At 51.5% G+C, this 26,551-nt stretch overlaps 1 protein-coding gene across 5 annotated transcripts; it reads right to left on the bottom strand.

Annotated features, from left to right (window-relative positions):
* Positions 1-25,238, bottom strand: Pou6f1 (POU class 6 homeobox 1). 5 transcript variants are annotated; one of them, XM_085831361.1, is made up of 11 exons: positions 24,667-25,238; positions 19,317-19,409; positions 16,878-17,073; positions 12,794-12,910; positions 11,644-11,869; positions 10,871-11,124; positions 8,872-9,000; positions 8,094-8,297; positions 5,611-5,752; positions 4,456-4,624; positions 1-3,240 (listed from the first exon to the last, which is right to left on the bottom strand). In XM_085831361.1, the coding sequence occupies exons 3-11, from the start codon at positions 17,019-17,021 to the stop codon at positions 2,895-2,897; spliced, it is 1,731 nt and encodes a 576-aa protein (XP_085687487.1). In that variant the 5' UTR covers positions 17,022-17,073; positions 19,317-19,409; positions 24,667-25,238; the 3' UTR covers positions 1-2,894. The 5 variants fall into 5 exon arrangements, with proteins under 5 accessions (XP_085687487.1, XP_029325965.2, XP_085687485.1 ...); XM_029470105.2 differs by having other exon boundaries at positions 10,871-11,121; positions 11,644-11,772; XM_085831359.1 differs by having other exon boundaries at positions 10,871-11,121; positions 12,794-12,915; positions 24,667-25,237.
* Positions 25,239-26,551: the final 1,313 nt, after the last annotated feature.

The raw sequence follows: 26,551 nt of genomic DNA, 5'->3' as shown, positions 1-26,551 counted from the left end.
CACGAAAGAAAAAATACTGTTTATTCACACGCTACGGCAATACTCCCCCATCCTCCTCCCCAGCTAGCAGTGGGCAGTGCCCCCTTGCCGTGCCGGGAGACTGTTGGGACTTGGGGATGTGGCCCACCAGGCAGGAAAGGCGTCCTGGGCATAGGAAGGTGACTGGCTTTTCAAGAACACAAACACGTCAGGTGTTCTCATTCCAAACTCACGTGTGTGTTCACGGTTCACTTCGCTTGGGTGAAGTGCCATAGTTAGTGCAGGGTCGAAGGGCGCAGCTGACTCAGCAGGGCCACAGAGTGTCTTGGTTTTCCATCACTTAAAACAAACCCACCACACAGTTGAACTACTTCCTCCCATTCTCCCCTTTCCAGGGCAAAAAAAAAGCCATCGAGCGCGGGCTTGCGTCCGAGAAGGTGCTTTCATGATAAAACTGCTATTAAAACTTTGTTGGAGTCTAGTGCTCCTCCAAATAACAAAGACTGCAGATCAGTGGCCCAGGCTGGGGAGCAGGGGCAGAGTCCAAAGGCCAAAGCGAACCCCATTTTGGGTACACTTGACACACTTGAATCCCTTCCTTGAGGAGTCCAGCCTGTAAACATGGTACTGTTCTGAAAGACCGATATATCTTTCCCACACAGGAGAAAATGGTTCGTTCTAGCCCAGCCTTGAGAAGACAGATTTAGACAAAGGATGGGGTGAGAACGAGTGGTCAGGCTTAATTTAGACCAGTGGCTCATGATTATTTTCCCCTGTCATGCATAGAACAGATGGCATCCTCTCCCATGTCCACAGCATGGCTGACTGTGTAGTACCTCCTGAGTGCAGGCTTTGAGCAAGAAAAGCTGCAGATCTGCATATAGTTTTCTCAGGTGCATCATCTTGATAAGCTTCAGGGCTCTAAGCATCCCTACTGAAAGCTCTCTTACAGGACCCCTCCTGACTTCCATCTCACAGAAGCAGGATGATAATCACATGACCTAGGGTCGCTCTGGGAATTATTCTTTCTTGGGAGGCAGGGTCAGGAAAGCTACCTACTTGTCTCCTTATACCTGACAGACTTGTGTGGTGTGTGTGTGTGTGTGTGTGTGTGTGTGTGTGATCAGCACACAACTGCCCTCCTCTCAGTGTCAGAGCTACTAGGAGGTCCCTCCACACCAGCACTGCAGGACCCAAGAGGACCAGGAAAGGGAACAGGGTACGAGAGAGAAAGCTGAGCCCTGGTGTCTCTGCATCATATCCATTTTGAGAGTCATTTCTTCAGGGTAGATCATGTGATGTCAACATCATCAAGAGAGCAAGCTCAGTAAGGCTGTGGAGTAGAGAAGAGCCAGGCACAGTGGCACAGCAGCACTCGACTGCAGACCCAGCGCTTGGGAGGTGGGGGGAGACAGGAGGATCAGGTCGCCTTCAACTCCAAGTCTGAGGTTAGCCTGGGCTACAGTGTGATCCTATCACAAACAAAACAAAACAAAAGCCAAGAAACCAACCCCAAAAGTAACGAGACAGTTGATGCCCACAGCTTGTAAAGGGGTCATCCAAGAGAACGTCTTAGCTCTTTCCTGACTTCTTGAAAGCAAAGTGTTTCCCCTCGGTGCTACAATCTGACTCTGGAGCCTTATACACGCCAAGCTCTCTCCTCTCTGTGGCTGCAAAGTCTGGCTTAGTGGCTTGGGTGTGATGCCAGGCCCCGGATTGCCATCACCTACCCAGGGGAAGCCCTGACCTGGGCACTGTTTGCTCAGAGGAGCACCCCAGAGGGGTGAGGATGGGGGGCTGCTCACAGACAGATCTGGTCTACAACTGGACAAAGTGAAGTCTCTGGAGACCTCCAAGACTTAGTTACAAACAAAACTAGAGTTAAGTCAGCCTCAACAAGAGACCTCCCCGGACCATCATCCCTTTAGATACTGTCTTCCTCCCACGCCAGCTCCTCCATGTCTGGCTTATGGTTCAATTGGCTCCTTTGAAGACATCTCAGTCCTGCCCTGAGATGGGTAAGGGCACAAGAGAGGGGGAAAGTCAGTCAGAATCCGTGCCCCATGCTGCTGCCTGCGTAAGTGGGCAGAGGAAAATTTCCCAAACTCTAGCATGCTCTTGTGTTGGAAGACAGCTGGAAACTTAGATAAGTCTGGGTGGGTGTCCTCATTTACTTTATAAACTCCAGACCTGCCACAGACCTAAAACTCTCCAGGGTGGGAGAGTTTACTCTTGCTTCTTTCCAACTTGGTTTTCGGGAGAAAACATTGCGAGTGAACGCAAACCCACCACCAGCAGGACCCGGGGAGAGACCTCGCAGCTCCTGACCTCGGGCATCCGACCCCTCGCCGTCACTTTGGGAACCTTCTGCCCTCAAGATCAAGGCAGACAGTGAGTCTGAGCAGCACACCATGCTTCTCTGGATTCCATCGCCTCTGTCCTTTAAGGGGTTCAGTGTGCCCATAGACAGAGTTAGGGAGGCAGTGTGAGACCGCAGTTGTCACATGGGCACAACCGCAGAGGAGCGAAGGGAAGAGCAAAGGGTGCCACCAAAACCAAGAGCTACTACACAGTTGTCCCCAAAAGTTGCTACAGCCCTGCCCCAAAGACAGAGCCTTTCTGGTTCCCAACCGGAACCCGCCCTTCAGAAACCACCTTAGCAAAGTGCTTTTTTAGGACCCCACAAACCCCCTCCTTCCACATGCCCAGCCCAGAGCCTAGGGCTCTCATGCAGCCCCTCGGGCCTCCCCAGGGTGTGACATATGTGGGCAGAAGAGGCAGGCATTGACACGCATGCACAGGTGGAGGCTCACGACCTAGGGCAAACGCAGCTGCACATGGTACGGCCACCGCAGTGACTTCGGCTGGTTGCTGAGGGGAGAGTACAGAGCGCCATCACTCGCTGACACTGAGCCCTACGGGATCTGAAAGACGTTCAGCTTGCTGGTGTTCTTCAGTGTCTGGCGTCGATTACAGAACCAGACCCTCACCACCTCCCGGTCGTAGTTGAGCTCCTTGGCGATCTCCGTGATTTCCTGGCCGGTGGGCAGGGGGTTCTTCTCAAAGTAGGCATTGAGAGCCTCTATGGCCTGCGGTGTGAAGGAAGTGCGCCGCTTGCGTTTCTTGGAGGGCTCGCCGCCCACGAACTCCATCAGGTTCTGCTGGCCTTCCTGGTTCCGGAGCTCCGCCTCCATCAACCACTTTTCTAAAACCGGCTTCAGCTTCTGGGCGCTCTTGGGTGTGATGTCCAATTTCTCAAACCTGGAGAAGGGGCAGAGGTGTGTGGCTATCTCTTCAGGGCATCTCCCACAAGGGAGAAGGCAGTACTCACAGGGCCGCTCCCCTCCTACTCTGTGTCCCCAGCCTCTTGGCCCCTCAAAGCCTAGATCCCTCCAACTTTATATATCCCAGGCCTCAAGAAAGAGACTACTTGGGCTGGAGAGATGGCTCAGAGGTTAAGAGCATTGGCTGCTCTTCCGGAGGTCAAGTTCAAATCCCAGCAACCACATGGTGGTTCACAACCATCTGTAATGAGATCTGACGCCCTCTTCTGGTGTGCCTGAAGACAGCGGCAGTGTGCTTATTTATAATAATAAATAAAATCTTTGGGCTAGAGCAAGTGGAGCTGGCCGGAGTGAGCAGAGGTCCTGAGTTCAATTCCCAGCAACCACATGATGGCTCATAACCACCTGTACAACTACAGTGTTCTCTCTCTCTCTCTCTCTCTATATATATATATATATGTGTGTGTGTGTGTATTAAAAATAAATAAATCGAGAGAGAGAGAGAGAGAGAGAGACTACACCACAGTCTCCAACAGGCAGGAAAATGATGTGTGTGCTAACTGGACACGAACCCCCAAATGACTGGTAGCCCTTTGAAGAACCACCTTAATGGCCCACCAGAGATGAGGACCACTTTCCTCTCTCTATGCTCCCATGGCAGCAACAAAAAAGACCTGCTGCTCCTTCTGGCTGGGCTGACCTGGCAGGCATGGGAGGCAAGGCAGCCAGGAGCACCCTGGGGTTCTGACTAGCTGAGGGCCAAGACAGACCAACCTTTCCTGCTAAGATTCTTCAATGGGCTTAGGGCTTGGACTTTCTCAGAAGAGCATCTAAAATACTCAGGATTGGGGTCTAAACTTCAGAAGGCCTGGGTCAGTCCTTGGCAACTCCAAGTGTCTGTGCCCTCCCTAGGACAGTCTTCCTTATGCGGAAGGAAGCAGCATAAAAGATGGGGAGCGCCGGGTGGTGGTGGTGCACGCCTTTAATCCCAGCACTAGGGAGGCAGAGGCAGGTGGATTTCTGAGTTCAAGGCCAGCCTGGTCTACAGAGTTCCAGGACAGCCAGAACTACACAGAAAAACCCTGTCTCAAAAAAAAAAAAGATGGGGAGCATGGAAAGGTGCTGGATGCCCATGAGAACCATCGACGGTGTGAAGCAGGCCCTGGCGTTATCCTGAGATTACCACGCTTACCTGCAGATGGCTGATTGGCTGTAGGCCGGCCCTTCTGTCGCCGTCAAAGCCTGGCCCACCTGGGTCTGTGTCAGACCCAGGGAGAGCCGCCGGATCTTAAAATTCTTGGCAAACTCCCGGATCTCTTCTAAGTTGATCCCGTCCTCATCCAGACTTGGAGTGTGCGGCTCTAGGCCAGAGAGGGAGGGACCAGGGAGACGTGCATGAAGATGAGGGTGTGCTGGCATCAAAAGGGAGCTAGGACACTTGTCAAAAGACCTCATCACTGTGTCCCCTCTACAAGCACAACTTACAGGGACAGGCCCTGGAAGGACCTACTGCAGTCATCTGTTTTCAAATTCCCTCAGGTCTAACAGCTGACCCTCTCCCAGAATGCTCTGCTCTAACGGCTGATCCTCTCCCAGGATGCTCTGCTCTAACGGCTGACCCTCTCCCAGAATGCTCTGCTCTAAAGGCTGATCCTCTCCCAGGATGCTCTGCTCTAACGGCCGACCCTCTCCCAGAATGCTCTGCTCTAACGGCTGATCCTCTCCCAGGATGCTTTGCTCTAACAGCTGATCCTCTCCCAGGATGCTCTGCTCTAACGGCCGACCCTCTCCCAGAATGCTCTGCTCTAACGGCTGATCCTCTCCCAGGATGCTCTGCTCTAATAGTCGACCCTCTCTCCCAGGCTCCTTGCTCCCGTCCCAACCAGACACACCTGTCTGCCCTTTATATTCCTCAGAACTAGACAAGAGGCCACACTGAGCCAGCCAGTGGCACAGTGTAACGGGAGGGACAGCTAAGCAGCCTTAAGGATACGAAAGTGATGTGTTGGTAGAAGCTCTGTGGGTAAAGACGCTTGCCACTGAACCTGAGGACCTGAGTTCAATCCCCAGGAACCGCCACTCGCACGGTAGATACTCATGCCCCACCCCTGGCTCCCAAACAAACAAATATAAAAGAAAACTTAAAGTTCTCATCTTTCCACTTTGGGCCTCTCTCTACCTTTTCCTTTTGGACACCAGAAATCTTGGATATGTTTGAGGCAAAGTCTCACTAGGCTGTCCTGCAACTCCAGGGCTCAAAGACTGCTCTTGTCTCCGCTTCCCGAGTAGCTGGGACTACGTAGGTATGGGGTACCCCAGATCCACATTCCTCTAATAAATCACCTACTTGATACCAACTGACTGACGGTTGGGGTCTCGGAGCAGGTGATTGGGATAGGAGCTGCAGCTGACGGCTTGAGCGCTGGGGTTGGGCTGCTGAGGATTACGGCAGGCTGGGGCACGGCTTGTGTCGGCTGGATAGGCTGCACCTAGGAGAAAAGACACAAGCCCCATTACCCCTGCCTAACTCGGGGGGTTAGACACCCTGGGTGAAGCTGCACCAGGGCAGAAACGGACATGAAATTTTTACCTACCCAGCCTTAACTACCCTGTGGTTATCGAAAAGCAAAATTGTAAGCTGTCTATTAACATCCACAGTAAATGGGCTTTGATCTCTGTGTGTCTAAGGCTGACCTTAAAGCTACAATCCTCCTGCCGGCACCTCCCAAATATGGGGATTACACGTATGCATCACCACAACTGTCATATGAATCTTGTTTTTTTTCCTCTCATGTGTCTGTGCTGTGTGTGCAAACATGTGCATGTGTGTGGATACACATGAGTACATGTGACAGTGGAGCCCTGAGCCTGCAGCATGCCTCTGGGATCCTCTGCCTTCCAAGTGCTGGAATTACAGATGGGCTATCTACACACGCACCCAACATTTACCTGGGTACTGGGGATTCGAACTCCTGTCCTCATGTATACACAAGCACCTGCACCCATCCAAGTGGCCCGATTTTTACTTTTTATATAACCCACAACATCATGTTCACTAAAGTTATACATCTCATTAACGGTCAGTACATATATCTAAAAATAGCATTGTTTGATTTTAAAACAAAAACAGCTAGGTGTGATACCACACATTTAATCCCAGCACTCAGAAGGCAGAGGCAGTCAGATTTCTACGAGTTCTAGACTAGCCTGCTCCACACACAGCAAGTCCCAGGACAGCCAGAGCTACCCAGAGAAACCCTGTCTCAAACGCCCTCCCCCGAGTTCCTTGCTCTCCCTGCAAGGCTCCGCCCTCCTCACCTTCCTTGCCCTCTGCCCTCCTGAGTTTCCCTGGATTTTTCTCTTCCCTGGATTCTGTCTCCTGCTGGCTCTCAGACCTGCCCACCCCCCACCCCCCGGGTCCCCAGACCATTGGCCTTGGTCTTTCCCTAGAACTTCCAAAGCTGAAGGAATGGCATAGCAATGGTACCCTATACATGTCCGAGACCCCAGATGGCAGAGAAAAAAAAAGGGAAAACTTAAGCTGCCGACTTAACCAGACACGAGAGTCCATGCCTCATAGCGGCTGATCCTTGATTCCACCACATCAGGGGTTCCCAAGATACACCTAGCAGCCATGGAGACCCCAGCAGCTCCCCTAAGACAGCAAAGAACCACCATCACACACTAACTGCATACCCACGTGTCAGCTCCGTGGTGTAACATTCATACACTTTTAAATTAGAGGGTTTGTTGCTGTTTTTTGACAGGATCCCATAACCCAGGCTGGAATTGAACTCCCAATGTAGCCCAGGCTGAGAGTATAAACATCTGCTACTTTATAGGAACTTCTATAACCCTTATCTTGTTTTTGTTTTGTTTTGTTTTGTTTTGTTTTTTTCAAGACAGGGTTTCTCTGTGTAGCCTTGGCTGTCCTGGAACTCACTCTGTAGACCAGGCTGGCCTCGAACTCAGAAATCTGCCTGCCTCTGCCTCCCAAGTGCTGGGATTAAAAGCATGCGCCACCACTGCCCAGCTAACCCTTATCTTAAAGATGAGTGTGTCTACAGAGTGAGCTCCAGGACAGCCAGGGCTACACAGAGAAACCGTCTGGAGGGGCGGGGGGAGTCACCTGGGAGCTCAGCCCATCCTTTGATCTTGCTTAGATCTATTGGAAAATCCCAGCCCTGACGAGTCCTGTGGGTCATTCTGACTCACAAGTCGGAGAACCCAGCTCTGGCATGCCATGCTTGCCCCGGTTCCCAGAGGCAGCAACACTACCTCCAGCTCGTCTGTCACAGCGTCATTTGCGGGGTACTGCAGGTCCTATATGCATGCCTCCCCCGTAGTCTTTCAGATGCTGGCTTGTGATCATCTGCAACGCTGAGCTAAGTAGCTTACTACCTAAGGCTAGTAAGCACATCTCAGCCCTCTTTCGACATCCTCAGCACTCAGAATATAACGAGCACCCAAAATCTCTTCTATAATGGGAAACCGACAAAGAGCCAAAGCCCGGTGCCCAGTGTGTGGTGGTGGGGTACAGAACTCACCACCCAGGACTTTACTAGCATTTTGCTTGCCCTGAGGATGGTCCCGAGCCCAATCTGCGTTGCTCACTTATGACCCACCTTCTCTGACCTCCGTGAGCACAGACACACGTATGTGGTGTGTGGCGGGCTGAGAGTGGGTGCTGTTTCCCTGGGCAGGACATGTGTGCTCTCGCTCGTATAAGCCTTCTTCGGGAAAAGCGGAGAGCACTCCTCACTTTTGAGAGGTAGCAATGACCAACAGGATCTCCTTCCCGTGCCCACCCACACCCCCCAATCCTGGTACCTCACTCTTAGCAGGGGACTCCGGTGTGTTTGGCTTCCTGACAGCCACAGGCTGAGGCACGGGGCTGCTGGCTAGGGTTGCGATCACCTGGCCCTGGGCATTCAACAAGAGCTGGGGAGTCACAGCTTGGACCTGCAGGCTCTGTGCCGGTGCTGGTGTGGCCACGCTAGCTGAGTTCACTACCCACGGAAGTGCACCAATAACCTGGGAGAAAATAAGGCATGGACCCCAAATACGAAGGGAGCCCCCAACCCCACCAATCCAAACCCCCATGGCTGCAGGCAAAGAGGCTGACTGGGAGAAACTGCTTAAGTCTTCCGGCTTCTGCTTCCTCAATGGAGGGCTCACACCCACGAGATTCCTTTCTTTATTCTGTCCCTGAGCAGTGGCAGAGCAGGCAAAGGCTCTTTTGTGTATTGGTTCTTCGCTGCTCTGCCACATTTTAGCTATGTGGTTTAATATTTCTGAATTCCACTCTTCTGTCCCCTGGTAGATTTGCCCTCAAATCAAAGTGAGTTACTACTTGAGGGAGTCTAGCATGAGCCTGCCCACACATGGGTGCTCTGTGAATCAAACCCCCCAATCAGAATTAGCACTGCCAGGTTGGCTCAACCCCAACCTGAACTTCACATCAGTGGGGAGCTGCCACCAGAAGCCACAAGCAGCAGCCTGATGCTCTACTTGAATTTCTATGCCATGACCCTTAGGCCAAGTCCTAGCCCCTTCCTCACTGGCTGCCCCACAACCCCAGCCCTCGGACCCAAACTTGACCACTTGCCTGTCCCTGAGCATTAGTGAGGATTTGACTGCCGATCCCAGGCATGCTGGGAATGGTGTTGGTAATGACTGGAGCTGTAGTGAGGGAGCCCAGGATCTGCGTCTGTCCCCCGAGGGAGGCTGCACTGATCTGTGGGTGGAGGAAAAGCCTTGCTCAGAGGCCAAGAGGCAAGGAAGAGCAGAGAGAGGGAAGAGGGCTGAGGGTACTGAGGGGAGACTGTGGGCTGCAGGCTCTAGTCTACTGGCTACTCAAGACTAGGGAGACAAGTACAGGGAGACAGCAGGGAAGGAGAGCATAGTCTCAGAGAAGAGAGAGCACAGTCACAGGAAAGGGGAGCACAGTCAAAGGGAAAGGGGAGCACAGTCTCAGAGAACAGAGAGCACAGTCACAGGGAAGGGGAGCACAGTCACAGGGAAGGGGAGCACAGTCACAGGGAAAGGGAGCATAGTTACAGGAAATGGGAGCACAGTCACAGGAAAGGGAGCACAGTCTCAGAGAACAGAGAGCACAGTCACAGGGAAGGGGAGCAGAGTCACAGGGAAGGGGAGCACAATCTCAGAGAACAGAGAGCAGAGTCACAGGGAAAGGGAGCACAGTCACAGGGAAAGGGAGCACAGTCACAGGGAAGGGGAGCACAATCTCAGAGAACAGAGAGCACAGTCACAGGGAAGGGGAGCACAGTCACAGGGAAAGGGAGCACAGTCTCAGAGAACAGAGAGCACAGTCACAGGGAAGGGGAGCAGAGTCATAGGGAAGGGGAGCACAGTCACAGGGAAAGGGAGCACAGTCAAAGGGAAAGGGAGCACAGTCACAGGGAAAGGGAGCATAGTTACAGGAAATGGGAGCACAGTCGCAGGGAAGGGAGCACAGTCTCAGAGAACAGAGAGCACAGTCACAGGGAAGGGGAGCAGAGTCACAGGGAAGGGGAGCACAGTCACAGGGAAGGGGAGCACAGTCACAGGGAAAGGGAGCACAGTCACAGGGAAGGGGAGCACAGTCACAGGGAAGGGGAGCACAGTCACAGGGAAAGGGAGCACAGTCACAGGGAAAGGGAGCACAGTCAAAGGGAAAGGGGAGCACAGTCTCAGAGAACAGAGAGCACAGTCACAGGGAAGGGGAGCACAGTCACAGGGAAGGGGAGCACAGTCAAAGGGAAAGGGGAGCACAGTCTCAGAGAACAGAGAGCACAGTCACAGGGAAGGGGAGCAGAGTCATAGGGAAGGGGAGCACAGTCACAGGGAAAGGGAGCACAGTCAAAGGGAAAGGGAGCACAGTCACAGGGAAGGGGAGCACAGTCACAGGGAAAGGGAGCATAGTTACAGGAAATGGGAGCACAGTCGCAGGGAAGGGAGCACAGTCGCAGAGAACAGAGAGCACAGTCACAGGGAAGGGGAGCAGAGTCACAGGGAAGGGGAGCACAGTCACAGGGAAGGGGAGCACAGTCACAGGGAAAGGGAGCACAGTCACAGGGAAGGGGAGCACAGTCACAGGGAAGGGGAGCACAGTCACAGGGAAAGGGAGCACAGTCACAGGGAAAGGGAGCACAGTCAAAGGAAAGGGGAGTACTGTCGCAGAGCAGTGACTTCTACTAATCTTTCCAACTAGGTCTGAGAGGGTAGATAGATGGCCAGAATTGAGGGACAGATGGTTCCTAGTCATGCCTGAATTCTCTACTCCCATGCCAAGAGCCACACTGGCTAGACACCAGCATGAAGCTGTGAACCTCAGGCAGTTGACAAGTCTGCACCCCCTGTATATCCCACCCCCAAGGCTAGTCCAGTGGTTCCGGTTTGGAGCATTTCCCGAGCCGTCGTTTGCTTTAGTCTGGGTAGGACAGACTGTAAGGCATAAGGAGAAGACCTCAATGGGAGCCCATCTTTGCTGATGTGCCAGGAAGGGCTGTGTTCAAGGAGCTGGTCCTCCACTGTGGGGGACATTCCACCCTTGGCCCAAGCTTTGGTCCATCCCTCGTCAGCCCTGGGCAAGGGCAGCGGCTTACGATCCCTGGGCTAAATGCGAAGCCTGCAGGCTGGACGGTGATCTGCGGGGTGGCGTCCACTGTCTTGGGTGTGGGGGCAGCAACGGTGGCAGCGGTGGGTTGTGGGAGGATGGCAGGCGTGGTCTGTAGCAGCGGTTGGGTCTGGAACAGCGGCTGGGGCTGAGCTGGTGGCCGGGGCTGGGCGGGCGAGGAGGCCTGGATTGGTGGGGCAGCTTGTACAGGTGTCGGGAGAGCGGTGTTCAGCACGGCAGCTGCTACGGAGCAAGGCAGAGAGACAGGTGCTCAAGCGCCTAGCCATGATGCTGCACAGTTCCAGTCCCAAGGGATCTGGCACGAAAATGCCCCCACTGGGGGTAGTGGGCGGGGCAGCTGCAATTCCCTTGATTCTTGAAGGGCTGGCACATGCAACATCTCTCATTCCCCCCCTCCCTTGGGTCAGTAGACGTGTAGGTTCGAGGACCAGAGGTTGAATCTTCTTGCAGTCTTTCTTGTTGCTCATGGGGTAGATGCTGTTGGGGGTGGGGGGGTAGGGGACAGTCTCAGGCAGCTGGCTGAAGGAAGGCAGGCCTGCCGGCCAGCTTGGTATCCTGGCCTAGTGTGCGGAGGCAGTGCAGGGGCTCTGTGGCTGGGTGCCTATGACACTGGATCCAGAATCCAGGATTGTTGCCCCGGGTGAGCAGCGGGTTCTGAGTCCAACATGGTAAATACCCACTCAGGGGTTGCAGCATAAGGTGGTGGGGGTCTGGTGCAGTCCTGGGGAGAGTTGCCGTTACCTTGGAGACCAGCTAAAGGTGGCTTGAAAGTTCCCCCCGTGGGAGAGGCCGCGGTCAGTCCTGGGAGGGCAGCCACAGTTGCTGTAGGGATTGTCCACACGGCCAGCCCCTGCTGCCCAGCCACTTGACCTGTAATACCGATGGGGATAAGAAGAGGTTGAGTGACAGTCCCTGCTGGGACCATAACTCCTGTCAGAACTGTGGCTAAGCTTTCCTGAGTCAAGACCTGCAAGAGCAAACGAGATTTCAAAAAGAAAAGAAAAGAAAAAAAATAATAAAAATAAAAATAAAAAAAATCAACATCCACAGACAGCACAAACGAGGGGTCTCTGGGACACACTGAGCACAAGCAAGCATCTGAGGGCCCTGGGGCAAAGGCCAGAGGCAGGCAAGCGAGCAAAGAGGCCCAGCGGAAGGCCTAACCCTGTGGGTGCCCAGATCACACTATGCCACGTGCAGAGAGCTTGCCTGCAGGGCAGAGCAAAATCCCCAGACCTGGATATACATATATGATATATGATATATATGTACACATATATATGTGTGTGTAGTATATATACAACCTCCTCAGTCTGCTTAATGTCACATGTATGTGTGTTTTCAGAGCTGACCATTTGGTATGTCTGCTGTTTTGTGGTCAGGGACCAGAGGCTGCAGCCAAGTGGTCAAGGGTCCACAAAGGCCTCTAAGAAGCTCTAGCGGAGGGCGCCCTTGACCAGAAGAGATCAGTGCACAGAACAGAGGTCAAGCAGGCTCTGCTGGCCTCCGGGATTCCTCAGGCAGCTTTTCATTGGCTGGGCAGTTTTATAACTTAACTGAAGATGGGCCATTCATTTATTAACTCTTCAAGGCATTAGCCCGTGTGCAGGAGGACTGACAAGGGCGCCCACTCATTACTTCATCCGATAAGCACAAATCTTCTCATGAAAGAGTTAACGCCAGTCCTGTCAGGACCTGAGAAAACTGTCCAGCAATGCTCACCATCTTTTCTGATGGGCCTGATCTGGGGCAGGGGTAACCTAGAGGTACCTAGTAGGACAGGCCTTCTCTCAAGCCACAGCCTCATGCGTTCCCCGACCCCATGCCTCATGCAGCTCCATGCTCGCTCCTGCCCGCTGCCCTACGTCCAGCTCCCTGGTGTGGTCCTTACCTGGGGGGCAGCTTGTACAGCCAGCGGCGTCAAGGTCTGTGATGCCTGAGGCTGGCTCGGAGCTTGGTTGAAGGTGGCAATCGCTGGGGCAGGACTCGGAGGGATTCCGGGCAGCGACTTCACTTCACACGGGATGGAGAGAAAGAATAAGAGTGAGTCTGTTGTGAATGAAGGGTGGCCATTCTGTCCTTCTGCACGTAGCCTAGGATGAGCTGGTAGCCTTCCCTGGCCCGTGGCAGCTTCCCAAGTGTTGCTAGCAGTTTCTAGGAAGTTGGGTAGCCCCAGGCCAGACCCCACAAGGTAGGTACCTTCCTCCCACCTTGAGTGGAAGGAAATGTAGGTCTCTGCAAAACTGGCTCCCGGCTCATCACTGCCTGGCTCTGTATGACACTATGGTCTGTAACATAGCAGTCACAGGGCCTGAAGCAAAGGCATGTCAGGGAAGAGAAGCTGGAGCTGACAGAAAGAAGCAGCTATCCTGAGTTCAGCCAGCAACCAAACTGTTCCTTACCCCATATTCAAGTCATGTTTTTAGAAACTTGGGGAAGGGGCAGATCTTGCAAGTACAAACCCCTGAAAACTAGGCATGTCACTGTCACAGTGCAGGGTCACAGGGGCTGCACAGGCCACTCAGCTTTTCTCCGCTATGCTGAGAAGCCCAAAGCTGAGCTGGGCGGTTTCTATGAGCTTCCAAAAGAAAGGTCTGTGAACCGCAACCTTTCGCCTCTTCTTGCTTGGCCAATTCAGGAACTGGACTGCCCTGCCAGGAAACCACATCATGGCCACAGAACAGCGAGACAAAACCTATAATTTTATAAGCCAGACAATAACAGGAATCTAAGGCTGGAGGCACAGCATGATGGTAGACTGCTTGCCTGGTTCAGTCCCCAGCATGGCAGGACAGACAGACAGACAGACAGGTAGGCAGGCGGGTGATAGAAGAGACAGATATATAAATAATAAGCAAACATAGATTGATAGATAAATGATAAATAAATAGATGTAGATAGATAAATAAGTAGATGATAGATACACAAATAGTTAAATAAACAGACATATACATACTTAAATAAATAAAAATAAATAAATAATAGAGTCTAGATGTTGTTGTGTTAGACATTATCAGTGGCTTCTGAACCCTGGTAGAGCATATATTTCTAGGCCCAGGCCTGAGTCAGAATGTCAGGAATAGAGACTAGTAGGCAGCAATCAGTTGATCTCTCTCCCTCTTACAGCCCCCTCACCCCCATCCCCATTTCAAAGCTCCTTTGTAAAACAGTGCTCAGCAGAGTGGACTGCACTGAGTTCGATGACCTTAAGACTTCTGTCCAGCTCTGCAGCTCCAGATCATGTTTTTGTTTGTTTGTTTGTTTGCTGTTTTGTTTTGAGACGAGGGTTTCTCTGTGTAGCCCTGGCTGCCCTAAAACTTGCTCTGTAGATCAGGCTGGCCTCGAACTCACAGAGATCCTCCTTCCTTTGCCTCCCGAGGGCTGGAATCAAAGGCGTGCATCACCATGTGCAGCACCAGCTCATGCGTTTTTGTGTTTGGGGGATTTTGTTTTTAAATCAACTTAACCTAACCCTATAGTTAAGTTCCCAGAACTTAAAATAATAAGACCCAGAAAGTTGAACGAACCAAAGACACACAGGGCCTTACAAATTAGAAAGCCACGGGTCAGGTTCTCTTCTCTGTGGAGGGAGGCACATTGGTAACTGCTGGGGAAAGCCAGAGACGGTCAGGATGTTCTGAATATAGGGAAACTAGAAAAAATTTTGTTGGACAAATGTAATGAAATATAAGAACATAAGAATGTGGGGTTGAAGCCGGGCGTGGTGGCGCACGCCTTTAATCCCAGTACTCGGGAGGCAGAGGCAGGCGGATTTCTGAGTTCGAGGCCAGCCTGGTCTACAAAGTGAGTTCCAGGACAGCCAGGGCTATACAGAGAAACCCTGTCTCGAAAAACAAAAAAAAAAAACAAAAAAAAAAGAATGTGGGGTTGACAAAATGGCCCAGCAGGTAAGAGTTCTTGCTGTCAAGCTGGACGAGTACAGTCCCCAGAACCACAGGGAAGCAGGAGAGAACCAACTTTGTGTGTTCTCTGGCTTCCATGTATGTGCGTGCCATGCGTGTGTATGTGTGTGTGCAGTATAAATAATAATATAAATATATAATATATAAATAATAAACCAACGAAGATATAAATGATAAATCATCCTGTGGAAAGAAGCCCAGGAAAAGGGTGGAAGCTAACCACCTGAGAAGCAGACACTTGTTTTAAGAGGTCCTTGTGCCGGGAGCTGGAGAAATGCCACGGCGGTTAAGAGCACTGACTGCTTTTCCAAAGGTCCTGAGTTCAAATCCCAGCAACCACATGGTGGCTCACAACCATCCATAATGAGATCTGATGCCCTATTCTGGGGTGTCTGAAGACAGCTACAGTGTACTTACATATAATAAATAAATAAATCTTAAAAAAAAAAAAAGAGGTCCTTGTGCCAAACTAGGACCATAGGCACAGTGTGGGTCATATCTCTAGTCCCAGTATACAGGAGGCCCAAGCAAGAGAACAGAGAAGTCAAAACAAATTCAGGGCTACCCTGGCCTACATACTACCAAGCAAGACAAAACAGTGCTTGATGGCACACTGGGATTGACAGTGTACACCTGTAAGCCCACTGCTGGACTTCATGAGACACTATCTCCAAAAACCCAAACCAAACAAAGTAGAAGGCGCACAGGGTCCTACAGACCGCTTTACAGAAACACCGGCAGGACATTTGTTTCTCCACTAAGTTAGAGTAGCTAACTTTTGTTTTTTCCTGTTGAGATGAGGATGGGGGCACAGGGAGAAGAGCGAAGGGGGGGGGGTTCTCCCTCTGTAGCCCAGGCTGGTTTTGAACTTAGGCTAGCCTTGAACGTTTGCAGGGTATTTGATCACACTGTGAGATTGTGTTATTTGAAGAAAAGACTGCCGTGTGGCTCAGCCATAGCTTTCTGTTCATTGTAAACAGGATGAAATAAAGTCAGCCATAGGTCAAGAGGCTGAACAAGCAACCAGCTGACAGGGAGTGAACATGGGGGGAAAAAAAAACCATAGAGAGTGAGAGGGAGTCAGCAGGATGGCTAGAGAGACACACAGGAAGCCACCGGAAGAGGGACATTCGGATTGAGAGTTTTTAAGCTAGAGAGGAGAGGGAGAACTCCCCTCCTTTTCCTTTTGGGACGTCAGCAGTGGGAAGAGGTTACCTGGGTGCTTTCTCTGTCTCTCTGAGCTAGCACCACAACATCGGCCACCCGAGTTCCCATCGATAAAATCGAAGGACTAAGATTTTGTTTAAAAATGGCATGGAATCCTCAGCAGCCCTCTTGCCTCAGTCCTGCCTAGTGCCTCAAGGGCAGGGATTACAGGTGTGGGCCACACACCTGTCCAAGGGCCCTTCTCAGTGTTTTCCTTGGCTGAACAGGTGGGCAACCCCTTAAAACCAATTGTTTCTTCTCCGCTTTCTCATTCTCTTTCTCTGCCTCTGTCTCTGTCTCTCTCTCTTTCCCTTCCCCCTCCCTCCCTCTCTCTCTCTCTCTCTCTCTCTTTCTTTCTTTCTTTCTTTCTTTCTTCCTTTCTTTAGGGTCTTCTATACAGTCCTGGCTGTCCTGGAACCCACTCTGTAGACTACACTGGCCTTGAACTCAGAGCTGCTTCTGCTTCTGTTTCCTGAGTGCTAGGATTAAAGGTGTGTACCACCATGCCCAGCTCGTCTCATCTCTTCTTATTGATAATGTGGTTTTTTTTTTTTTTTTAAATTCCATGTAGTCGGGCAGTGGTGGGACACGCCTTTAATCCCAGCACTTGAGAGAGGCAGATTTCTGAATTCAAGGCCAGCCTGGTCTACAGAGTGAGTTCTAGGACAGCTACGACTACACAGAAAAACCCTGTCTTAAAAAAAAAAAGATAAGGCCTGTCACCATTATGTCACACATAGGCAAGGGGTTTGTGGGTCCTTGGCCCTCACTAAGGCCACGTGGGCAGAAAGACAAGACCCTAATGCTACCTGGGCCCAGAAGCAGATTAAAACAATAGCCTCATACCAGTTGCCTCTGCAGAATGGTCAGGGTCACATGACCCAGCTTCATCAGCAGGTCCACTGGCTTCAACAGGGCCTCCACTCTGGGAGCCACCAGCTGCCACACTCTCCAGTCCTTTGCTCTCCTCCTCAGCTGGAAGCTGGGCATCCACTCCCACTTCCAATACTCGGATGGTCTCGTGGCCTGACATCACAATGACCTGCAGGCAGAGGATAGGGACCGTGAGGGGAAAGGGGCCACAGCTCTGGGAATGACTAGGTCGAGGGTGGAGGGTGGGGCGCTCTGTGAGACTGCCAGAACCTGGGCCAGGCTACTGTCCCTGATTTCCAGTAAGGAGCTGTTAGAAGAAGGTAGCCCAGAGGCAGAGGGAAAGGCTGCACAGAGCCAACGCACCAGGAGGTGTTTCTGTTCGTCCCCTGTCTCGTACTTAGCTCAGAAAGTGGGAAAGGGTTCATCTGGCAAGCTGGTAAGAGCATCCTCTTAGCTGCCGAGATTTTGGTACGACCCACAACCAGATGGGGACCCAGCAGAAATCTGTCCTAACATTCCTAGACACTACCTGGAGGCTCCCCAGAGGGAGAGTGTGGGAAGTGGATGCTCTGTGGTGCTGAGCCCCTTGAGATTGTATTCTTCATTATTAGTGTGTGTGTGTGTGTGTGTGTGTCGGGGTCTCTCTCCCTCCCGGCAAGCTGTGTACCTCTTCAGCTTCCAGATGTTCCCTCAGCTTAAGGCAGGAAGGCCGAGATTACAGACACACATCACCACATCCAGCACTGTATGTGAGCTCTGAGGATCTGTTGTCTTATGCCCAGAATGGTTTTACCCACTGAGCCGTCTCTCCAGCCCTTGAGTAACTTTTAAACTCAGGATCCCAGAATTTCCCTGCAACCTAATTTCCCCAAAGAAGGGTCAAGAAGTCAATCACCAAAATGGCGATTCTCCTGCCTCACCCTGACCTGTTCCTGACCCAGTGGGCTATTACAGGCATTCTCCAAAGGCCAGGGCGCCCTGCACTAAGATCTTTATACTATCACTTCAGTGTGCCATCCTGGCCCTTAAGACTCCCAGGTGGGGGCTGGAGAGATGGCTCAAAGGTTAAGAGCACTGACTGCTCTTCCGAAGGTCCAGAGTTCAAGTCCCAGCAACCACATGGTGGCTCACAACCATCCATAATGAGATCTGACGCCTTCTTCTGGTGTGTCTGAATACGGCTACAGCACACTTACATTAAATAAATAAATAAATAAATAAATAAATAAATAAGACTCCCAGGTGAATTCACAGGTGAAAAAGCTTTGTGTCAACTGTCAACCTTCCTTGCCCATGAACTGTGCCTGGAACCACCCCCACAGTGAAAACTGACTGCAGTCATAGACAAGAAAAGGCATCAGGGAGAACCATGGAGAAGAATGAACCTGCACATGACCTGTGAGGGACTTCACTCTGATTGCATTTCGAGGAAGCTGGTGTGCTTTCTTCTTTTAAGGAGTAAGCAGTTATTTCAGAAAAAGAAAGTATATAGAAGCATAAAAAAAAAATCCTGCCAGGCGTGGGGGCGCACGCCTTTAATCCCAGTACTTGGGAGGCAGAGGCAGGTGGATTTCTGAGTTCGAGGCCAGCCTGGTCTACAAAGTAAGTTCCAGGATAGCCAGGACTACACAGAGAAACCCTGTCTCGAAAAACCAAAAAAAAAAAAAAGAAATGAAAATAAACAAAACAAAACCAAACCCCTAAATCACATGTTCAAACACTTATCAAGGATCTGTGCATTTTAATAGATCTTTTTGGATCTTACTTTTTATTTTATGTGTATGGGTGTGATGGTTTCTATATCCTTGGATCAGGGAGTGGCACCATCTGAAGGTGTGGCCTTGTTGGAATAGGTGTGACCTGGTTGGAATAGGTGTGTCACTGTGGGTGTGGGTATAAGATCCTCACCCTAGTTGCCTGGAAGTCAGTCTTCCACTAGCAGCCTTTGGATGAAGACATAGAACTCTCAGCTCCTCCTGCGCCATGACTGCCTGGATACTGCCATGCTCCCACCTTGATGATAATGGACTGAACCTCTGAGCCTGTAAGCCAGCCCCAAGTAAATGTTGTTTTTTATAAGACTTGCCTTGGTCATGGTGTCTGTTCACAGCAGTAAAACCCTAACTAAAACTATGGGTGTTTTGCCTGCATGCATGTATGTCTGTATACACACCACATGCGTACAGTGCCCTCAGAGGCCAGAAGAGGACATCGGACCCTAGCCCCGTTGCAACTTAAAAATCCCAAACTCAACCTCTGAGACCCTAGCTGACACTCACTCTGGAGAGGTGGACTGGGGTGACCATAAACTTTAATAAGGGACAAATGAGGCCTCATTACAGCTGTATCCCTTGGCCACACCACCCCTCAGTCGGGACCCTCACCAGCCCCATTTCTCACCCCAGAAGATACCTGCTCGTTGACAGTCAGAGATGAGTCAGAACCAGCTCCGGGATCCATGGTCACTGCAGGGTGGGGTAGGCACCAGCCCACACCTAGTGCATCCTAGGTAGGAGGAGTAGAAAAGCACAGGCTGATGCGATACAAAGAAGCAATGTTCAAACTATCTAGAGAATTCAGAAACAGAAGGTCAGCAAGGCAGAGAGTCCAGGGAAGGGAAAAGCAAGAGTCTAAGAAAGTCAAAGGCTCCCACCCTAGCTGGGCAGTGGTGGTGCACACCTCTCATCCTAGTACTCAGGAGTCAGAGGAGGCTGGATCTCTGTAAATTCAAGGCCAGCCTGGTCTACAGAGCTAGTTCTGGAGACAGCCAGGGCTACACAGAGAAACCCTGCCTTGTGGGGGTGGACAGGAGGAAGACTCTCATTTTAACATCCCAGAAGAGCACTCTACCCCATGTTTTGGGAAAGAGAGGACCAAGTATCCATCCCTAGGGGGTTCCTCCACTCCCACTCTCTGTCCAGTGGGTGACAGCAACCCAGTAAAACCCAAGATGAAACTAATGAACGCCCAGAACCCCAGGCAAAGGTGAGAGGGTGCTGTGGGTGTCAGCGTTTCCCAAAGAACAGCAGAGACGGAATCCCACTCGGTGATCTCCAACTCAGGAGCTATTCCTCAAAATCCCCCTTCCTGGACTGCTCCTCCCAACATCCCCTGGAGCCCCTGATTCCGCGGTGGGTTCCACCGAATCAGCCTCTCTGAGGCAAGGACCACGCTGGCCTGTACATGGGAGAGAGTACGTTCCCAGTGGTGGATGGCCTGCCAGGGGCAGCAAGCAAGAGTGGATGAACCCCATGTGAAGACAGGCTGGAGCCATTAAAAAAAAAAAAAAAAAAAAAAAAAAAAAAAAAAAAAAAAGGAAGGAAGGAAGGAAGGAAGGAAAAGAAAAGGGGGAAAGGCCAACAGGTTAGACATTTGTGTAGGAGGACACTAACTGACATTCGGTTTGGGTGCCTGCTATTAGATGAGTGTTTTACATGATACGTATACTCATCCCTCCTCTGGGGAAATGGGGCTTATTGTCACTATGTCACCGTTGAGGAAACCCAGGACACTGTTCTATGTCCCTAACTTACTATTCTTTTTCTTTTTCCTTTTTTTCTCCTGGAAGATTTTTTGTTTTGTTCTTGGCATTATGGGACTTGATCCAAAGCTCCTGAGCATACTGGTCAAGCATTCTACCACAGAGCTACATCCCCTGCCCCACAACCCCTTTTACATCTAGGCAAAACTCTGCTGTGGTCTGATGTTTGTACCCCTCTCCGTTCCTATGTTAGAATCCTAACCCTGAGGTGGGAGATGGATTGGAGGGGAGTCTCCCTCTCCAGGAGGGTTCCAGTGATCTAGGGCAAGGACTTGATAGCAAGACAGCACTCTCTCAGAGGAATCAGGTGCCCCGAGGAACAACTTGACCTAGAACTGCCTAGCTTGTAGTGTTTTGAGCTGAACTTTTGTTTACCAGAGACCTGATTTATGGTATTTTTGATATAGCAGCTGCAAAAAATATAAATTCACACGATAGAGGGCTTACCAGTTTCACCATTTCATTGTATTACGCGTCTCTCTTTTTGCAATGCTGAGGATAGAACTCAAGGCTCTGTGTGTACTAGACAGCGCTCATCACTGCGCCCCATCCCCAACATCTACTTTTTTAAGAGAGAGTGTGTGTGTGCAGGGGGTGGGGTGTCTCACTAGTTAGCCTTAGCCAGACTGGAACTCAGTATGTAGACCAGGACAGCCTAGAACTTCAGACTGCCTTTGCCTCTTGAGTGCTAAGATGAAAGGCATGGACTAACCACTTTAAAATCATTTTAAAGTGTGTATTTCCGAGGAAGTTTACACATTGACAATGTTGCGCGGCCATTAGCACTTCTAGTCCAAGAGTATTATCAATGACCTAAAAGGAAATTTTTACATCTCTGCGGGCTCTCCCCTTTCCAGCCTGGGAACTTCCTCAGCTGCTTTCTCTGTGGATTTCCCTGCTTTGGATTTTACAGGCGGGTGGGAGGGGCCATGTGGCCGCTGGGAATAGAACCTGAGTCCTCTGCTAGAGCTGCAAGTACTCTCAAGGATTGGGCCATATCCCCAGCCCCCGCGGTAACATTTTTCGGACTGGGTTTCTCTATGTAACTAGGTTCAATCACGTGATCACTACACCCCTGTGCCACTATGTCCAACTTTGACTTGGTAATATTTATGGAAGACAGCGGTTCTCAACCTTCCCAATGCCGCAGCCGTTTAATACAGTTAGTTCCTCATGTTGTGGTGACTCCCCAAACATAAAATTATTTCATTGCTATTTCCTAACTCTAATTTTGCTACTGTTGTGAACAGCAACGTAAACATCCAATATGCAACCCTTGTGAAAGGGCTTGACCCCTGTTCAGAGGAATTGAGAAGCACTGATGTCAAGCATTTTCCATAGGCTGGTTAAGTGTTTTGTTATTTTATGGTTGATTTGTTTGTTGAGACAAGGTTGCAATGTATTCCAGCCTGGCCTGGAACTCCCTGAAATGACTGCAAACTTCCAGTCTTCCTGCCTCTCAAGCCCAAGTGCTGCGCTTACAGGTGCACACACTTAGCTGATGGGACCTTGGGAAGGAATGATGGACTGGCACTACCCCAATGGAGTTACATCCCCCGTCCTATTATTGCTATCATTTTAACTGAAATAAAGCATGTGTACAAGATGTTTTAAATCATAAAACATTATGAAATGTAAAAGATTACTGTTATAATTTTATTTACTGGACATGGAAGCATTTGCTCTCTCATGGAATGACTGCCTAAGTACTAAAGTTACAATGTCAAAATAAGTCTTGGAGGGGAATAAGAGTTTATACCAGTTTTGGTTTTTCTTCTCTTCCCTCTCCTCTCAGACACAGGGTCTCTCTGAATAGCCTTGGCTGTCCTGGAATTCACTAAGTAGACCAGGCTGGCCTTGAACTCCCAGAGATCCACCTACCTCTGCCTCTCCAGTACTGGGATGAAAGGCCTGTACCACTCCCTAGCCTTTTTTTTTTTTTAAACAGACTTTTTTTTCCTTGAAGCAGAGAACCTTTAGAGGACACATTTCTTTCTTTTCCTTGATTATTTCTTGAATTTTCACTTTTGGGGTTTGAATTCACCCTTGTGCATGCTAGGCAAGTGTTGTACCATTGCATACCACATATAACAGCGAGTTCTTCTGATTTGTGACATGTATCTTGTCCTCCATCATCAGGGTGTGCTTGTGTGAGCTGTGACTGATGGACAGATGGATGTAATACTCTCTCCTGAGCTCTGGGTCCAGATTATTTTCTTCCTTTCCTTTGTTTTGTTTGTTTGTTTTGTTTTTCTGTTTGTTTTGGGGGATCAGAGGTTCTTTGTATATAGACCAGGCTGGTCTCAAACTCAGAGATCCACCTGCTTCTGCCTCCGAAGTGCTGGGATCAAAGGTGTGCGCCACCACCGCCTGGCTTCTTTCTTTGCTTCTTCTTCTTCCTCTTCTTCCTTTTCTTCTTCCTCTTCTTCCTTTTCTTCTTCTTCTTCTTCTTCTTCTTCTTCTTCTTCTTCTCCTCCTCCTCCTCCTCCTCTCCTCCTCCCCTCCTCCTCCTCCCCTCCTCCTCTTCCTCCTCCTCCTCTTCTTCTCCTCCTCCTCCTCTCCCTCCTCCTCCTCCTCCTCCTCTTTCTTCTTCTTCTTCTTCTTCTTCTTCTTCTTCTTCTTCTTCTTCTTCTTCTTCTTCTTCTTCACTTCCTCTCCTCCTCCTCCCCCCCTTCTCCTTCCTCCTAACATTTATTACTTAGTGTGTGTGTGTGTGTGTGTGTATGTATGTATGTGTATGAGCACCCGAGTACCACGGTGCACTCACACAGCTTGTGTGCGAAGTGACACAGACAACTTGCAGGAGTTAGTTCTCTACTTCTCAAGGTTCAAGGGCCACACTTAAGAGTGTCAGGCTTGGCAGCCAACGCCTTTACCTGCTGCTGCACCATCAAACCGCAAGTGCCCCTTTTTGTTTTACATTTATAGAAATGGGAGTTTGGCTTGGGGTTTTGTTTTGTTTGCCTTGAGTTTTTAAGGCCCCGTCTCACTATGGAGCTTTAATCTTTGATCCTCCGGCTGCAGCTTCACCCCTGGCTGCTGGGGTTACAGCTGTGCACCAACAGGTTTACTTTTCTTAGTTGCCAAATAGTTAAAAAAAAACAAAAAAAACCCAGCGTGTCTTCTCTCTGTTTCTCTCTCTATGGCTTTACCTGAATTTTCCGAGTTTGTTTGTCTTGCTCCTTCCAGGACAGGTGGGGCTTTGTCTGAGTGCCTCTCTCTCACTGATTTTTTTTTTTTTAAGAACCATAGAAGGAATGAATGTGATTCTGCTTTACACATGTAAAGAGGCCCCCCGCGTCACAGAAATATCCTTAGCACCAACTTCAATCAAAACGGAATACACACCCAGCATGCCGGTTTGCAGTGTTGACTGTTGTAGATTACCAAAGCTACCGGTATATATGCATGGAACTGGGGGCCCCGCCTTCTATTTTGTGAGCAAGGAATGCCAGGGAGCCAACAGGCTACAGTCTCTGTGTCTGCTAGGAGCTTCCTGTCTTTGGCCTAGGAAAGCTTTTGAGCAGGCTTTCATTTTCTCCTGCCCAGCTGCAGCGACTACTCTGTAAAGCTTTCAGGCTTCCCACCCAAGCCGGAGGAGGCGATCTTTGCGCTGAAGTGGCTTAGAAGCCACTCTGGAGATCCCTCAGCCTTGCCAGGTGCAAATGTCCCGGGAGGAGATAGTGGGCCCGTTTTATGACATTATTAATACTAATACTGTCATTAAATATTTATGAAGTGCTCACGCTCTGATCGACGGTGACCCTCCCACCATTCCCCCATCCTTCCAGCGACAGCGAGGTCTCTGCCCCCCAGAGTCCCACCAGCCCTTTCTCCGGAGTAGTGGTGACAGGTCGCCAGGGAACCCAAGAGTCCCGGGATCCAGGACTCTACGCGCCTCTCCCCGACACCCCGCCCCTCACCAGGGCAGGGCATCCACCCAGCGGCCGCCCCTCCTCGAGTGTCCGCGGGGACCAGAGACCAGGGTGCGGCCCGGGGTCTGCGGCCCCAGGTGGGCAGAGCGCGGCCCTCGACTCCCAGAGCTCCAGCCTCCGGGGCCGCAGCCCGCCGCCCCGGCCCCGCGCCTTTTTCTCTCTTTATCATAAATATATAAATTATGCTAATTACGGGCATTGCATATTAACCAAATTCGAAACCTCCCCTGCCCGGCCCCCTCCCCCTCCGTGCAAAGCCCTCCCCGCCCCGGACCCCGCTACTCACCGGAGCCCGAAGCCCAGCCTCCCGCTCCCCGGCTGCCCAGCGGCCACCGGCTAGACACTCATCCCCCAGCCCGGGCCAGGGGGCCGCGGCCGGGGCGGCCGCCCGCAGACAAAGAAGCCGGAGCGGCTCGGCCCGGCTCGCTCGGCCCGGAGCCACTCGGGACCCGCCGCCCCCTGAGCCCCCGGCCGGGGCTGGCAGAGCGGAGCGGCGGTGGGTTGCGGGCCACGCACGGGCCGGGACGCCGGGGGCGGGGGCGGCCAGGTGCAGTCCCCTCCTCGCCCCCTCCTCCCTCCCCCCCTTTGCCTCCTTCTGCTACTTGGATTTTTTTAGCTGCTGCGTCATGAGCATAATTTATGCAAAGCGCTTTGCCGCATGCTGCACCTCCCGCGCCAGCCGCCGGGGGCGGCGGTCAGGAAAAGGAGGGGGGTCTGGGAAGCGGCGAGCGGCGCGTGGGGGTGGGTAGGAACCCCAGGCCTCGCGGGGACTGGGACCCAGGGCCTGTGGGGCCGCTTGACTCAGCCCCCTCGGAGAGCAGGACTGGAGTCTCGATAGGGGACCCCGTGTCGCCTTCCCTTCCTTCAGCCGAGGATTGAGCAGTGACAACCGTGACTCTCTGATGGTCAACTGCCCTTCTCAACGGCCAACCTCAAGTTCACGTCTGTCCTCTAGGCTGGGAAAGGAGAGGGAACTCGGACGCCACTAAGGCTCAGGGTCTCCGGAGCAGCTGTGCACATCCCAGAGGGACCAGGGTCCCGGACGCACTGCTGAGCTGGCTCGCTTTCCCACCTTCAGGAGGGGCGGGGTCCCACCTGCAGCCTGCGGGCTAGTCAGGCAGCACACGAAGGTGTGAAAAGAAAGGCAAAGTTTGACGCGATGGAGAAAAACAAGCCACTGTTTTGGGGACCGTGATGGTGGGGAGGGTCTGTTACATCTACTGACTTTTGAAGGTAGAGGGAGACTCAGAGGCCGATGAGGGGCCAGGGGAATGAAGGTTTGGGACATAATGGACAAAAGAAGGAAGACCAGGAGAGCGAGAAAGAATGAGGGGAGACACCAGAAGAGCGTTATCAATCCGGTCAAGTGGATTCCCAACAGTGTTTCCCTCTTCGTCCTCACCCCACACCCGTGCTTCCGTGGTCTAGGATGACCTCGGTAGGCCGTGCAGAAGCAGAAATAGGAGAAAGCGGATGAAGTGTAGAGCCCTTGCCAGCCAGTCCCTTTAAACGTCTCCAGTGGACGCACACACGCAGGAGGAGAGGGAGCAGCATTGGCTGGGTTTGACCAACAGGTACACTCCAGGGTGCCTGCATCATGCTGGCTACTGGTGCTGCAGAGCTGGGCTGTCCGCTGTTTTCCTGGGGCCATCGAGGAGGCACTGCGAGTGAGACTAACTAAAGGGTCAAGAACCAGAAAGCTTGGTGTTTTATCCCAGCGCGTCCATTTGCGGTCTAGGCAAACGATACAGTTTAGTTTTACAAACAGAGATAGCCTGAGCCAGGCACCACCCCACCTGTAGGACCGGCTGCTGGAGAGGCAGCAAACCGAATGAGCCTGTGAATTAGGATGCAGCCTGAACAACAAAGTCTCTCTCTCTCTCTCTCTCTCTCTCTCTCTCTCTCTCTCTCTCTCTCTCTCACACACACACACACACACACACACACATGCACACCACACAGAGATACAGCCCCCAGACACCCCACACAGCCCCACATATGCTCACAGACACACCTCACACATTCCCCACGAGCACGCACACACACATGCATACCCGCTCATACTCGAACACACACACATTCACACATATATGCACACACACAACACATACTGTTAGCGTACTGTCTAAGCTCCACTCCACAGTTATCTGGCAACTGCCAGGTAGTCCTGA

This window comes from Mus caroli, unplaced genomic scaffold (assembly GCF_978045245.1).
Source record: "Mus caroli unplaced genomic scaffold, Mus_caroli_1 scaffold_16, whole genome shotgun sequence".
NCBI lineage: Eukaryota > Metazoa > Chordata > Mammalia > Rodentia > Muridae > Mus > Mus caroli.
This window is presented reverse-complemented; position numbering and strand designations above follow the sequence as displayed.